Source organism: Solea solea, chromosome 1 (genome assembly GCF_958295425.1).
Source record: "Solea solea chromosome 1, fSolSol10.1, whole genome shotgun sequence".
NCBI classification, from domain to species: domain Eukaryota; kingdom Metazoa; phylum Chordata; class Actinopteri; order Pleuronectiformes; family Soleidae; genus Solea; species Solea solea.
In genome coordinates, this window is record NC_081134.1 from 19,242,630 (window position 1) to 19,259,653 (window position 17,024).

Consider the following 17,024-nt stretch of genomic DNA (forward strand, 5'->3'; position numbering starts at 1 on the left):
GTATATACGTGTGTGTGTGTGCTTGTTTGTTTCCCCTACAGCGTGAGAGCAGAAGACAAATTGACCATATTGATAAGAGCAGACGGCGGCCAGGTTGTGCTAAGAAGCAGTTAGTACGACCACATTGTAGTGTTTGGCAGGAAGCCTAATGTTTAGCACACTGGAAACTGGCAAAGTTTCAGAGCTTCAAAGCTGCAGCTGCGCAGCAGGGCAGGGCAGCTCTGCAAAGTAAATTACATTTTCATCATCACTGCAACAACGGACACGTTACAAAAAGGGCTTGCCAAATCACAATAAATTATAGTCCTTTAATTCCACCTGCAGAACACCAAATGTGCTTTACCTTCTTTTTTTCCATTTGGTGAGAAAATCTTTGAAGCCAATTTCACAGGCGACCGGAAATTGAATTAACACTTCTTAAAAATCTACAATTAAATTAAATCACAAAGTTTAGCAAAAAAATACATGCTTATGTCCTTTGATGAAATAGAATGACATCCCTCAGACTTTATTTATATTGCACTTTATATGCAGATAAGATAATACATGAATGTATGTGTACTACTCAAAAATATACAGTTTTTTCATTCATTTGCAGAGATGAACGTGTTATTTGATCATGAGACCTAAAGTAGATCTAAAATATACACATCTCGTTCCCACAATAACAGAGGAAGTTAAAAATAAATAAAAGGGACAAAAAGTCGACGTCAAAGTCACTTCCTTTAAGAATAAAAGCCCTACTCTATTTACTGTTAACTGTGTTTCTGAGTAAGTTAAAGAGTAAAAGACCTGAACTAAAGAAATAAAATTTGGTCGAATTAAACAAACACAGCAGCATCATAATGATTTTTGTTTTAAAAAATGAAAGAGCCCTTTAAGGGAAAAATAAATGATGAACTTAAAAGGGAGGTCTTACATAAACTCAGTTCTGTACAATCGTAATGTTTGAAAGATATATGTACATGTATCGCTAAGAGGCACGTGTGCAGATGGTAAATTACCACATAAGTCAGCCCAAACAGCCCAAAAACGGCAAAGTGGCAGAGAGAAACATTTGTACTCCGGTCATGTGGCCAATCCACTTTTTTTTGCTCTTTATTGTCACCAAAAACCTGTCAGAGGCACAGGTCACTTCAGCAGGACAGACTTCACTGCCTCGAACAAATGGCCTTTTATACGGAAAAACAACTTGTCACTTTGGTGAGAAAATCCCGGGCCAGGTTTCCCGTCTCATAATAAATGTGTGTCGTTATTAATCTGTCGTTGTGCGGAAACACTACCGAGGGAGCATGTTTATGAGGACGGAGAGCCCGAGGCACCGTCTCGCAGGTGCACTCCGCTGCCCGGTCGTTGTGAATCACCGGTCTGACGCGTGAATCCGCACGCGGTAATTAAACGACAAAAACAGCACATGCCAAAGATGCCCGTGAGCCGTGATGATTAAAACAAACCAGGCCAGCCTGAACTTGCCTTGATCAGTCACGTTACGTTACTGATGGCAGATACCGGCTGCCGTGGCAGAGCTGCACGCGTTACGTTTTAAGTACTGTAGATGATTTGTTTGAATGCTCTTCAAGTCCTGGTAGCACTCGACAAATAATGTCTTCTGGGATGAAATACCCAGTGTCTGTAGCTGCTGCAATACGTGACCCATCATTTCATGGGACGTTCCTGTCACATGTGCTGCGTTACCCTGCTCAATAAAGCTGTTTCCACCGAGTGGAATGCTTCGGTTTGTTACAGAACGATATGTATTCTTTGGCATTTTCATTCGGGATAGTACTAAATCAGCCAAAACCATTCCAATTTGTGTGAGTAAAATGGTACAGTACAGTCAGGGTTGAGCTAAGTTTGTTTTTTGTGACGTGGCGTGCCTTATCAGCTCTTGTTGTCACACACCTATAGTGTCGTCCTTGGGGGAAACGACCTTGACAGCAGGAGGCGTGGTCGACCCGTCAAATCCGACATGAAGATCACGCCTCCGAAACAACAGCTGATAAGGCACGTCACGTCACCGTCTAACATCAGGTGACAGTTCTGAGGAAGGGCGGAAGATACACGCCGTAACTGGTTAACAAGGTGAAGGAAAACGAAACCAGCCTGCGTACACCCCGCCTACCAAGTGAACTGTACTGTTCTCAGTTGAACTGAAGCCTGACCCAGGGCTTTACCATTCCAAACCGTATCATACTGTATCAAACCGAACCGTACCATGATGGACACAGAACATTAGTGACAGAAAAAGCCACATTTTCAAACTTCCCCCTTAAGAACCTTTGAATTACGTGACGTGGTCAACAACGTGACGGGCACAATGTTGTATCATCTTCTACATTATCACTGCCTGGTGAAATGGAGCGGACGTACTTGTCGTTAATGTGTCTAATCTCCTCTGTCTTTGATTGCATTTAATTCTTTGAAAGAAGTTCCTGGGATTTGAAGTTCCAGGTACAGACAGAGATTTCCAATGTTTTGTTGAATGTATCACAGTTGCCAACCCAAGCTTTAATCACGGCTTCTAAATGTTCTGTTATGTATCTGGGGGTTCTGTATATTTGAAACACTGATTAATTTATATTACACATTCATATACCATCTTGATTTTTGTTTTCCTCCTTCACTAAAGTATAACCAGAGATTTACTGGTCTCACATTCGCTTTAAAATATATTGCACTGAGCACTGGTTCACACGGGGAGTGATAAAAAAAGTGTTTGCCTTATATTAGAAGAGTGCTGGTGTGTTTGTCAGCGCCGCAGCATTAGGTTCAAATAACTGTCATATTACCAAGTCCTCTGTGACTCAGGGCCGGCAAACAATCTTCACCTCACATCCGAGCAGCAGACTCAGATTGTAATTGGTCTTCATTCCTACATGTGTGCACACGTCTGCGCGCGGTGCGCAAAAATGACATCACACCGGGGCATAGTCGACCGCCAGCTGTGATAATAAGTGTCACTGGATCTGAGTATAAACACGTACTGATTCAATTATTTCATCCCAGCTGGAATTTAACACACAAAAAAAAATCTTCCTTTTTCATTTTATGTGTGGATGAAAAAAGTCTTCAGGGTGATTCAGATGAAATGAAGATACTCTCTTTTTAATTTCGCAAGAGTCGATTTGAATTATTATCTCCAAGGCCAAGGTGTGTATTTGCTAAGTGGAGTTGGTGAGCTGGTCAAAGTACATGTGGTGTTTCTAACAATACCAATACCATCTCATTTGGCTGAAGTTGTACGTGTTCGAAGAATAGGAATATATACATATGTATGTATATATATATATATATATATATACATATATACGCCTCACTGTTTTTGCTTCTGTCCGCAGGCTGAAGAATATAATTTTTTACATTTCATTTCAGTTTCACTCCTCTGGCAAAGAACGGGGACACAGAAAGAGGACGGACCAAAGAGTGACATGAATACAGAGAAAATTGTGTCACTGAATACATTATTATTATTACTGCTTTTTTCTGCACCTTTAAAACAATCCGACCAAGAGAGTTACAAGCAAGTCGATACCTTCACAGTCTCCTGCTTCTGTGGTTGGACTTTGTCATCTTTCTCTTATATTGCACACGTGTAGACTTTTATTTTGTCACGGACACTTTTATTTTGTCGCACATTTGTGTTTGTCAGTCACCGTCTGTCGCCATCGATCGCGGCGATCAATCCGAATGTCAATGTAAATCCAAGAGCCTACTGGAGGAACAGCATGCGGTTACTATGGAGACGACTGAATCCTTTCATCGAAGCATAAATTGTTTGTCGCTTTTTATTTTTGTCACGCAACAGAGTGTAAATTTGGTTTCGCTAATCTCTGACTTTTCGAACAACTGAACCATTTTTCCCTGCAGATGTTTGCAATCAGCTCTGCAGAAGTCGAACTCTGGTGCCTGCTCTCCTGCGCCATATCGAAGTCCATAGATAAAATGAGCATTTTTTACACCACAGCACACGGGAGTTGTTGATCCACTGCTGCCTGTGTCAAATCCTTACTTTGGATTTATCCAAGTGACACAAACTTTCTAAATGAAGATTCAGGTCCTTTTCCATTCTTGGAGAGGAGATGTGAGATGATAGAGGGACGGAGATACGCGGAGGTTCACCTCAGTAACAGACAGGACTCTGGGAAGCCTAAGAACTTTTGGTTTATGCAGCGCAGTCCTGCAGATGTTGTAGCCAGATGTTGTGCTCTATTATTTGCTACGGTCTCCTGGGGTAGCACCGTCACATCTGCACGGTGGAGCAGTGGTTGGGACAGTCACCTCACTGGAACAGGTTTCTGTAGACGCTTCTTCAAGTATCTGAAGTCAAGTATCTTTCCTGTCTTAACTTTGCGATCAAAACGTTAGCCTCTGTGGGCAAAGGTCGCTCCTCGTAAATTCCAGCTCATTATCAAATTTTCCTGTGATTAGTTGTGCAGAGCAAACCCAGTGCTTCAGTGTTTCTGTAGCATGTCACAGGACCAAAATGCAGATAGAAAACAAGCGAAAACTCGAAACTAGAAAACCACCTCCAACACTGGGAACAGAAATCGGGAATATTAGGAAACTGAAACAAAGAAAATGAACCAACGTAGACGTTAGAATAAATACACGAGGGAGGCCGGGATGATCAGGCACAGGTGAGACAAGTGGGACACAGGTGAATCACATTAAGGTGAGGCAGGCGATCAACAGAGAAGACAGGACAGGGAGTCAAATTAGCAATTCCACAGACTAGGAGGCAGTGTGAAATAAAACAGGAAACAAGGAAACAAGGAAATCAGAAACGGCAAAGACAACGGATCAATAAAAAGTCCAAACTGAATAAATGTCCAACAATCTACTGTACTACATTACAAACTACATTACTGTTCATTCACACATGTACCACTATCAGACAATTGGCATACACTTTAGACAAAACAAACAAACACAGTATTCAGATAATATCCACTTAGTTTAGCCGCAGAATAAGGCAAAAGGGTTTTTACATCCACCTCACATCTGCAAGGTTTCACACCACCAGAACCAGAAGTCGTGAACTTCAGGTGTGAGCTTGCACCAGCGCGATATTTCATATTTTGACAGACTATGATAGACACGTTTTGAGTGTGCCAAAATAAATGGAATTGGACACAGATAATGAAGTAGTTTAGGAGAGTAGTTATACTTTGAAAAATGAAGCGAGACAGTGATGAAGAGCAGACAAGCTGCTTGTCATATACTGTATATACCATTGAGTATTTAATCAGGTGATCGTTGATGCTGTTGCTGCACAGAAGACACACAATTGAGTGTGTCTTCTCCTTTAATCTTTTCATCAAATAGTAGTAGTGACTGTGTCTGTGCCTGGAATCTACCTGCATACCCACACATGAACTCCATTAACACCCATGAGAACTTTGGAAACTTTCTCCACTGTGTGATCGGGGACGACGACGACGACGACACCTATGCACATCAATAAGTAATCTCCCTCCTCAGTTGCAGTTATGAATAATGCAGCCGCGCCACACAGCCATGCATTTTATTAAAAATCCCAGTTTCTTTCGGGACAATTATTCAGGCCCGAGAAACAACCGTCTCATTTGAAATGAATTCCATTTTTAATGCGAGAAAAGGGTAAGTCGTGCTGAAGGGAGAGACCTTATCGCTCTCTCTTAGACACTTCAGAAGTGGATGCAAATATTAATAAACTTTTTTTTTTTTTTATTCTAATTGTGATGTAAAATAGGACACATCAGCCCGCTGTCATACACACACACACACACACACGTGTATATACGTGTAAAAAATGGGTGGCGGCAATCGCTATATCACACCTCTCGAAATAGCAAAGAGAAATTTAACAGGGAAAGTGAAGCGTTCAGGCGTGTGATTTCTCCTGCATGATGCGGACGGAGGAAGGCAGGTATGGGTTGGCGAGCGAATTCAGAGCACGCGATGCAGCTGTTTTTATTTTTAAAGCTTTCCCTGCAAAAATGAGTTCAAAAGGAAGAAGGAAAAGGCCTCTCACTGAAATTAGCTTGATGCTGTTGTTGAGTCAACACCATGTGGAGCCTGTGTATCTGAAGCCAGGGAAAGGCCTCGTTCTGTGCAGGTTTTATCACACAATAATGAGATAAATCTGGTTGTATTCGTTTTTTTCTGGATGCTTCGTATCAGTTTACATGACCTCAGCATCTACAGAGAACTGTATAATTAATGTTGGTGGAAGTTCCTGGAATAAGTGACGAAAACACTTGTGCAAAAACATACATAAACATTGATTATCAGGTAAGATGACTTATGAGGGAACTTCTGGAGTCAGAGATGCAGGTTTGATTTAGATGCAGATTTTGCAGATGACATTGTGATCTGTGGTGAGAGCAGAGACCAGGTGGAGGAAAAGCTCGAGAGGTGGCGATATGCTCTAGAAAGGAGAGGAATGAAGGTTAGTCGCAGCAAGACAGAATGTATGTGTGTGAATGAGAGGAACCCAAGTGGAACCATGAGGCTACAGGGAGTGGAGATAAAGAAGGTGGAGGATTTTAAGTATTTAGGGTCAACAGTCCAGAGCAGTGGAGATTGTGGAAAAGAAGTGAAGAAACGTGTTCAAGCTGGTTGGAATTGGTGGAGAAAAGTGTCAGGGGTAATGTGTGATAAAAGAGTATCAGCCAGAATGAAAGGAAAGATATACAAGACAGTGGTGAGACCAGCGATGATGTAGTCAATCAGAGGAACAGCACATGTGAGATGTTTTAGAGATAAGGTCAGAGAGGCCAGAATGAGATGGTTTGGTCATGTACAGAGGAGGGATAGTGAGTATATTGGTAGAAGGATGCTGGGGTTGGAACTGCCAGGCAGGAGGTCTAGAGGAAGACCAAAGAGAAGGTTTATGGATGTAGTGAGAGGACATGAAGTTAGTTGGTGTGAGAGAGGGGGATACAGAGAACAGGGTGAGATGGAGGAGGTTGATTCGCTGTGGCGACCCCTGAAGGAAAAGAAGAAGAAGAAGAAAGAAGAGTCCGTAGGTAGTAACGCCGACTGTAACCTGGCCGTAGGTGTGAATGTGAGTGAATGGTTTCAGATGTTAGTTGTTGGATCAGCTCCAGCTCCCTCGCTGACCTTCAAAGCATAAGCGGTACAGATACTACAGGGTTGGTATGGAATCTAAATGTGGGAAAATACCCAGAAACAAATAACTGTGCAAATGTGCAACTGAGTAGCTGAGCATAAACTGGCAATAAAAAGTTAACTTTCTTTTCCTCATCCTGTGAATTCTTTATGACATTATATTCCTCTTGTTTTTTGGAAACTAAGCTGCGTCACACACCGGCAAAAATATATTACACTTTTCTCCTCCGTATTGTTGCGATGGTGTCAAAACCCCAGCAGTGTCACATTGACGTAGCATATCGTGCTCACTTTGGTGTCTTAAGCCGACGGGATTCCGCTGGAGCGCGGCAGATTTTTAAGAAGAGCCGACAGAGACGTCAGCCTCATAAGAAGGCAGGTGATGTCTCGTACAGATTCAGGACGCACCCCCGCACCTGTAATTGGTTTGACTTCCCGCTCCGCATAATAACAAAAACGCCAAACCCGCCCGGACTGCAGCACGCGTGAAAGTTACCAAACAAACTTTTTTTCTGTGTTCACCTTAAAATCAGCCAGAAATCTGTTGCAGTGATTCATTTTTCTCTCAAAAAGATACTCGCTCTCGCTTTTCCCCCCTTCATGTCAGAGCTCCAGCTCCCTATCATAACAGGATCGCTGTTTCAGGTCCCTCGCACTGAGCTTCTAGTTTAATTCCTTTCAGGAGGTGTATAATGACTCTGGTGGGAGCGACTGGGATATCATTAAAAAATCATGCACAGGCTTCCACTCACCAGGCAGGGAGGAGCGTCTATTTCTGGAGGGCTCCCGTAGGACTGGAGGGGATTTTAATGAACCTGAGTCCTAGGACAAGAAAATGGACTTTGGTTGTGGCTCCTTGGCTTAAAAAAAACAATACTTGCTCGAGAGGGGTACAATTCTATTTATGAACACTGATGAATGTCAGTAAGCTGCTAAAAGTGGCACTTTCTCCGGGAAGTACACAACGGCACAGTTCTGCTGCTGCTGCTGCTGCTGCTGATGGATTTATTGTTCTTTAACACGTCGTCATAATCCACCATCAACATACATACTGTAAGTGAGCCCCAGATAGATTCATAGATGGATGCTTGGAAGAGAAAATAGACAGAAATCAACTGTGAATGTCACCTGTTTCGATGTTGGCAGAACGGTAAGTGTGGTTTCAAAGAAAAAAGTTAAACTGAGATAAAAGTTAAAGACACAGAAGTCAGACAGAAGGTGAGCGAGAGAGCTGAAGACATTGCACTCGTGCTCTGTGTTCTGCCGTACAACACGAACCCATTTGTTCCACATTTGGAGTCATGATGAGAGGTCTGTGCTGCTGAAATTGAGCAGAGCCCAAACTTTATAATGAGCAGTTCCACCCGACTCAGTCAGACTCTCACCTGGAGTGACCCATATACAGCTGCTGCTGCTGCAGCACACACACACACACACACACACACACACTGTAGCTCTGGAGATTCTCCGTGAAGGTTGTGCTTCACCGCTCACAGCCGATTCCCGATCGGCGAGTATGAAAGGGGACGTTCTCAGGATTCAACGTTCTTCGATGTGCTGTAAAGAACTCCTAAGCACCACTGCAAACTCAACCAGTAAATCTATAAATGCAAGGGATGATCGTCACATCACGGTCCTACGGTTTGACTTTAACTTGGCAGGTGACTTACTAAGTGCACCCGTGTGTGCATGTGCCAACTTTCAGAGAGACACATCTATCACTAACAGCCTCTCACACCCAAATGTTATAAAAATGATTTCAGTCTGTCATTATTTGTCGATGTTATTATTATTATTTCAATATCTGTATTTATGTTTGATGTAAAAACATACATTTTGCTGCACTCTAATACCTTGTTTTTTTTTTAGCACATCTCTTTCTCTTTTGCTGTTTTATTATTATTTCCTGTTGTGCGTGTTTTGCTCTCTGCATTTATGATTATCCCTCTCCTGCAGGAGGCTGCACGTTGGTTTCTCGTCAATTCAGTTAATAACGTCTATGTTCAGCAACCTCTGCATAGGCAGAGGACTGTTTTTAATTCTTTCTTTTACTATTAAAGAAAAAAAGTATCGAGAGCAAGAGCTGCAGGCGCAATCAGCGCCGGGCTAAAACCTTTTAATTAACACCATCCATCATCATTAGCCAAATAGTCAGCCGGCAGTCTCACTGTTAACTCTTGGAGAGCGAAGCGATGAGAAAAGTAAATGATACACTGCTCCCTTCTTTTCTTGTTTGGCCCTATCGCCGTCAGCTGAGCCTCCCGGTGCTCAGTCACTGTGGAGCAGCTCAAAAAAAGCACATCAGTCTAAATCAGCCGCAGTTAATCGCTGTGCAGCTACTGGCTGCCAACCTGTGACTCGCCGGTCTAAATACTAAGCTAAGACTAATGGCTGCTGATGCGTGTGATAGCCGCAGACTAATTGTTATAGTTTGCCGCCTTTAAATGAGATTGACCCTCGGGTTTGGGGGTATTTCTCATGTGACTGCTGCGGGGATTTGGAATATGTGTTTTAAGCACTGGAGGTAAAATAGCCTACAGGGTGTTTTGTTTCTCCTTGTAAGTACAGTTTTGTAAAAAATGACGTGATGTCAGTAATGTCACCGATTACCATCACAAGTCCCGTTTTTGACGGACGTTTTTTCCGCCAAAAATTCACCAAACTTACCTGCGACCTTCCTCTAAACAAGAACATCGTTTCCAAATCTTACACTGGGCTATTGAAGATGACCTGAAACCAGTGATTGAGACAAATAACCCCTCAGAAAATGTTAAGTGGCATAGTTAATCAAGTGAGAATTATCCTCATTTCCCCACAAACTTCCATTCACATGGAATTATTTTTGCATTTAGCAATGTTTACCCCCAGTGGCTTTGCAATATCTTATTACATTTGGGTTTGGCCTCCTCCAGGCAAGCAGGACAACTATATCCAGGTTTTGAAAACCTTTTAATTAGAGCTGAGACAATTAATCGATTACTTAATTAATTGTGAATTATTTTAGCAATTGATTCATCGGTTTCATCGGTCCGATCGTTTCAGCTTCTTAAATGGGAACAATGTCTGCTTTCTTTGCTCCAGAAAGAAGAAATCATTAAAACACAATAGTTTTTGGACAAAACAAGACATTTGAGAACATCGTCCTTTCTAGGTTTGAGAAACTGATCAACACGTTCTGACATTTTATGGACCAATCGAGAAAATAATCGACAGATTAATCGATTATGAGAATAATGCAGCTCTATTGAGAACTCAGATGTGCTAATGCATTTAGCACACAGCAGTAACAGTGTTGATATGTCTCTTTTTAAGATATCAAATCCAGTATTTTTGACCAGTGTTTGTCCAACTATACGTACCGAACACTGGACTCCTACTTCTCGCTCGCACAACAAAACCACAGCCTCGATAACTGTAGTTCACAAGTAACAGAGGCTAAATTCTCAGTGGGATTTGAAGAGGAAGCAGAGGATGTGCATCAAAGCGAGACGTCCACTGGACGTCCACCAAGCAGCTGGCAGCAGTTGAAGCGGCCGCTCTGACACAAAACATTGGAGAATCTGTTGACTGTGATTTTTGTTTTGTTATGAAACCCCTCTGGTGTGTGTGTGTGTGTGTGTGTGTGTGTAGTACTCCTGCTACCCACTTACCCACTGAGGGGGGGATACTGCAACCGAGTATGCAATTGCCTCAGGCCTTGAGCTGAAAGTGGACCCCCGAGTACAGTCGATTAGACCACAGGAACAACAAGTTTTTTGTTTTTTTTTGTTGTTTTTTTTTAAAAATCCCTTTATATTCTATGATAATCTTGGCACAGTTGACGCCAACAACAACAAAAACCTCTCTGAAAAGGCTCAATGCCTGTACCAGTTTCTATCAAACGTCAATTTCAGACGGATTCATGAAGTCAAAAGACAACAAAAAGGTTTCGGTTTGTCTTTTTTTTTCTTTTTGGCTATTAACATGGATTTCATCACGAAACGGGATGTGAGATGAGGGTCTGTTTGGTTCAGTGCGCGTTCCTTTAACCTCCAGGCTGACAAAATCCCCTGAAACACAGCTGCATATGAAGGAACGATGAGCAGATACCCTGTAGGTGTCGCCAAGCAAAGCTTGCTCTCTTGGTCTGCCGCCGCCGCCACCGCGCCGCCGCCTCGGTCTCGGTCTCGCTTGGCCTACTTTTGCGGAAGAACAATGTGGCCGGAGTTAATGACATCTTGTATGAATTGCACTGTGACTGTGGCCGAGCTGCAGATATTAATTGGTACATTATGGGAGAATGAAGCGTCTAATGGCGCACTTGTTTGACCATATGCTGCAGGCTCCGTTCCCCCGTAAGAAGAGCTTTGTCATGGTTTGTGCTAAATGGATACAAATCGGCGAGGCCTCTGTGTTGAGGACTAATAGACGAAGCGACGACTAAAAGCTAATTACGGCCCCTTTGCTGCCTTTCGGTGGTGCCATCTGAGTGACCCCTGTGCATATTCCTTTTGTATTACGGGGCCTGTTGTACTGTATGTATTTTAATATTGCGGCACGATGCTGCCAACTGTGTAATTACAGCGTGATGTTGTCTGCAAAGATGAAATGTTGACTGCAAAAAAACAGTGATACAGTGTGTGTAGCTCCCTCTGCGCATGGTCCTGCCTGTGTGTGTGTGTGTGTGTGTGTGTGTGTGTGTGTGTGTGAGACAGCGAGAGAGAGAGGGCGAGATTACTCATGGGGAAACAGTGTGACAGTGCTGGTATTTTGTTCCGAGAAAATAATGCGCTAATACTCAGCCCCTCTTCTTTTGTAGCAAATGTATGCAGATGTGGTGGGTTCTGTACTTTTCTGCAGGTATTTGCATAATCCTCACACACACACACACACACACACCTCAGGGTTTCCCACTGTGTGCAGGACAGGTGTGATGAAAAGATTATCAGTCACTCGGAAATGGATATATTCCTCAGACGCTTCCCCTCCGTGTCACTTTCTCGTGTTGACCGCTGGAGCTGAAATAAGGTCCCTGCTCCCGCCTGACATTTGTCTGGACAGCTAAAGAACAGGGTGCAGCGGGGATGTGGTGTTTTAAATGTCACCCATCTCCAGTGTTTCCCCTTGTACTGTAACTGGAAAGAGCAGGTTGGAAAATATTCTGTATTTTTCCCCCCGTCGTCTGCGGTGTTACGGTGCGACGTACAGTACGGTGGATTTATTTTGTTTTGCACTAAATCAAACTTTATTCGTGTCGTCGCTTCTCACGCACAAACATTAAAAAACATCCCAGCATACAAAGCCCATAATCAAACGACATCCTGTGAGATAATAAGAGTGAGTGAAAAAAAAAAAACCTGTTAATTAAATAAAGCACAAGAGGGTGCAGCAGGTTCATAAATAAACTAATCAAAATGTATTGTTGGAGTTTACAGCATGTGCTGGACTCAGAAGCATTAAAACTGACAACAGTGCGGGAGATGTGATAAATAAGAGGAGGGAAAGATGAATGCAATGTGGAGTGGTAAATCATATCGTAAAAATATAAATATTTATGCATTATTTTGCATAAATTGTCACTGTTCTACTTGTTGTGTCTGTTTTCTCGGTCAGTCGGACGCCTTTTATCATCTCATACGTTTTTGTAAAAGCGTTCTATGCAGAAAATGAAACATTTTCAAGGCAGATATTCTCCCAGTCTCGCGTGTCCACGTTCATTTGGATTCTCGTTTGTAGCCACCTGTCGAAATCCCGATCCATTATTCACTCTGTTAAATTTTTTATTCTTTTTTTTTCTTTCTTTTTTTATGGCATTATGGCGTCTGTCGTCTCCAATACTTTACCCAGAGAAACTTTAAAGTAGCGAGCTGTCAATCAGCTGCGAGACATTAAAATGCAGCGCAGATGTGAAGCGAGTGCTGCGGCGTCAGGTGATTATTCTCCGCGGGGGATTTCGGCGTTAAGCCATTAACCTGATTTGAATCTAATGCTGAATTCTGATAATTAGCCTGCATGGCATGACTATGATTGGTTTAATGAGCTAATGATACGTATTAATATGGATTCTATCACCGGCACAAAGTCCCAAACTTTGCAATATCATTATTATTCAGACTTTTTTTTGTCTTTACGCATACTGGTGAAGAGCCAAATTGGATTGGACGTGAGAAAAGTGGTTGTATTTTTCTCTTTCTCTATTTTGTAACAACACAAAATGAGATCTAAGGCTTCGAAACGTTCTGTTAATAGCAGGCGGTAGAAGGAGAATTGGAAAAACCATGTCCATGTTGATTCTTGTCAGTCAGTACCTTTTACTTCTAAAATCGCTGGATCGCTAACACACCTTTTTTTTCCAGCGTCTCCTCTCTGTACTGCATGTCTGAATATTATTTAACTCACTTCCCACTAAAAAAGACGACTGAACCTTTGACTGTGTTCATCTTTTCAGGGAGTTCAGCCACTGGAAGTTGAACAGCCTGGCCACAGAGAAGAGAGATTTCCTCAAAGCTCCTCTGCCCTTAGCGCCAGAGTTCCTGCGCAACCTGCGGTTACTGGGGCGACGGCCAACCCTGCAGCAGATCTACGAAAACCTCATCAAGAAGTATGGGACCCACTTCCTCGTCTCTGCTACCCTGGGAGGTAAGGAAGGCGTGCGGGTGACACGCTCACCTTTATTCCTCACACGAGGAAGTGTCGAGGCGAGCCAGAAATAGCCGAGCTCCTTGTTTTCCGGCCTCAGAGGAGTTCTAATGTGTGTTCAGGATCTGTCGCTGTGCTTTTTTCCCCTCCTCATGAGGAAATGTGAAAGGTGACGATTGCAACACAAAAGCGCGTCCTACACCTCCTGCATTCAACCAATGTACTTTTTTTCCGCTCACATATCGCCCTCTGATGAACATTGTGCGGCGCAGCGAGGGCCTTGAAACAAGAAGAAAACACAAATTGATCCATTTCTAAGTAGACGTGTCTCTTTGATTCCTTTGTAGCTCTCGATCTTACAACTCGGGAAAACAGAATTGCCGGTGGTATCGATTGCGTGCGCCTCATGAAACGAGATCCAGACTTACATTCAAAGCATCGTCATGACAGTGATACACCACTGATCTTAGCCCACACACTGCAGCACATATACGTAAAATCAATATCCTAATTAGTGGATACTTTGAAAGGAGATAAAGCACCCACTCTTTCTCTGACCAGCCAAAAGTTTTCATACCCAGCAGGCACTTCCTGTTGTCGTTTTTTCATAGTTTAATTTACCGATAATATCAGGGAAAGTACCACTGGTTAATAGTTAATAGTCCAGTCTTTGAGTCGTACAATTTTGTCAATTATTTTCTCATTTAGAGGAAAAGAGATGATAAAGCATGGCATATATATGATTATTTTTATAACCGATTAATCTGTCGATTATTTTCCTATATAGAGGAAAAGAGATGATAAAGCATGGCGTATATGATTATTTTTATAACCGATTAATCTGTCGATTATTTTCTCGATTAATCGAGTTATTGTTTGATCCATAAAAAGATCTGTGTTTGTCAAACCTGGACATGATGATGTTCTCAAATGTCTTGATTTGTCCACAAACCTAAATGATTCCGTTTTGATGATTTATTTCTTATATTGATCAAAGAAATGAAGAAAATATTCACATTTAAGAAGCTGAAACGATCAGAAATCAGTCAATCATTTAATCATGAGAGGAGAGGGGAGTGCGTGCCACCTCTTGCATGCTCGCAGGCGCTCAGATCCTCCAGAGATTCTCCTGCCGCTTTGAACGGCGTCTCGCCCAGACTATTCCTGCTGCCTTTTGTCTGATGTGAAAGAAAAACCTTGGAGAATTAGGTGTGGACGTCATCCACAGCTTATGTGCGAGAATGGCTTGAGAGGAAAATGTAATTGACTTAACACTCCAGCTCGGTGTTTCTCAGCCATTTTATATGGCACTAAATTCTGGGCGGTGGTGATTCAATAATAACGTAGCTCACAGTATTGTTTTCTTCAATATACAGTATATCAATTGAATGTGTATGCACTGTGCAAAAAAACACTTTTAAACATAATACCATTGGTGTTAATGTTTCTGTTTTCTGGCCATAAAGGTTTTTAAGACTGAAAATGAACAACTCTTGTGATAATGTTTTTGGCCATAAAGCCCAGCCCCATATGGTACCAACTTTTAAGGATAATATACCAAAGTTGTGACTTTTTTTTTTACAACCATTTCTGCACAACTGAATATTCAATATAGCATATTGCAGATGACACTTGCGTTACCGTAACGACGCAACAGTTTGTGCCATCGGGAAACATTCCAACCATTTCTGAAAGCTGAGAAGTTGCATGTCAAAGCCAACATGTGGTTATTACGGTAATGTCACTCTGCGAATCGACGTATTTGTCTTTGTCACCAGAGAGGTGAAAGTTGGAAAAACGACTTGACTCAACATTTTCTTCATTTCAAATTGTTAATACACTATTTTAACTGCGGTATTGAAAATTATTCTGGAAAAATGGGCTAAACACTTTTTCTGGTACTTTTATGGTTAAAATAAGCAAAAAAAAGAATCTGACATTTTGAGGTTAAGGTGTTAAACGGTTAAAATGTATATGATTTTAAAATGAAAAACACAAAAATCTTTATTTTTGTACTGCATTATTTGCAATACACAGACATTTCTTTTCAAACCATACAGTATAAAACACCTGCAAGCGTTTGCAGTCCTCAGTTTTAACATTTTATGAACTTTTTACACCTGTTGGGAGAGGAAACAAAGTGCACATAAGAGCAGAAAATATTATCTCAAGTATGGCAAGAGGAGGTTAAAACAAAACAACCAAAAAAATAAATAAAATAATAATAACAATAGTAATACTAATACTACTACTACTAATAACAATTATAATAATAATAATAATAATAATAAATATGTATATACATACATGCACATACATACACACATATACGTACATATAAAATACCTGTACATACATGTAAATAGAACACGTAAGAAGTAAAGGGAATTAAAATAGCAGGGAGATAAGGCATCATTTGCTTGGCATCTCAACAAAATCTGGACCATACTTATTTAACCCACTTAGACCATAACTTAATGAACACTGTTTCCTTAAGACGGAGTGAAAAAGTGATCCCCTCCATAACATAAATATCATTTTTCATATTTATCCATTCCTTGAAACATGTATCCATCAGCTTGTCTTGTTTGGAAATGATAATGACCAAAGAATAGAGTGGGAAACTGAAAAGGCAAACTTTTAAATACTTTATAACTAAATGAAGTTATGGCCGCCCCAGCTGTCAGAACAGAGCCCTCCACCATGTATTTTAACAAAAGTAGTTCACTGGCAGTAGATTTAATCACCTATAAGTGACTTTAATTTGACGAGATAATCACGTGAGCGTTATATATATATATATGCTGTCAGACACTGGACATTCTGTTTAACGCTATTGACGGAGGACAAATCTCATTTCTGCCCGGATCCATTGCACTGGTGCCACTTATCACGGGCAGTATGCACCGGAGTATCAGTGCAGGGAAACAAAGCAGAGATTAATGCATCAGAAGACTTATAGTTAGACTCTATATGTAATTAACAGCCTCGAGTAAATGGGTTAAACCAGTCTGCATACTGATTAGATGCAGACGTGGCTGAGCAAAAGCACATTTCCCAGAGCTCTGTTTTGTTCTATGGCTGGCGTTTTATATCCATTAGCTCAGCTTTAAAAGAAAACTTTGACATTGAAAATAAAATGCAGCTATCAGAAAAAATTGAAGAATCAGTTAATACTATGTTAGTTTTAGTAATTGGACCCTTGGGTTGTCGCTCCGCTTGTTTGAGGTGATGTCAAAATTTGGATTTCAGACGATCTAACGTCCCGGTTATAGGGACCTTGACCAACTAAA

At 41.6% G+C, this 17,024-nt stretch overlaps 1 protein-coding gene across 1 annotated transcript in view; it reads left to right on the forward strand.

The window, feature by feature from the left end:
• The window catches only part of brinp2 (bone morphogenetic protein/retinoic acid inducible neural-specific 2), a 176,963-nt gene that overhangs the window by 93,473 nt on the left and 66,466 nt on the right, over window positions 1-17,024 (forward strand). The window contains exon 3 of the mRNA XM_058642262.1: window positions 13,541-13,731. Within this exon, the coding sequence (XP_058498245.1) occupies window positions 13,541-13,731 (191 nt within the window). The remainder of the gene's footprint in view (window positions 1-13,540; window positions 13,732-17,024) is intronic.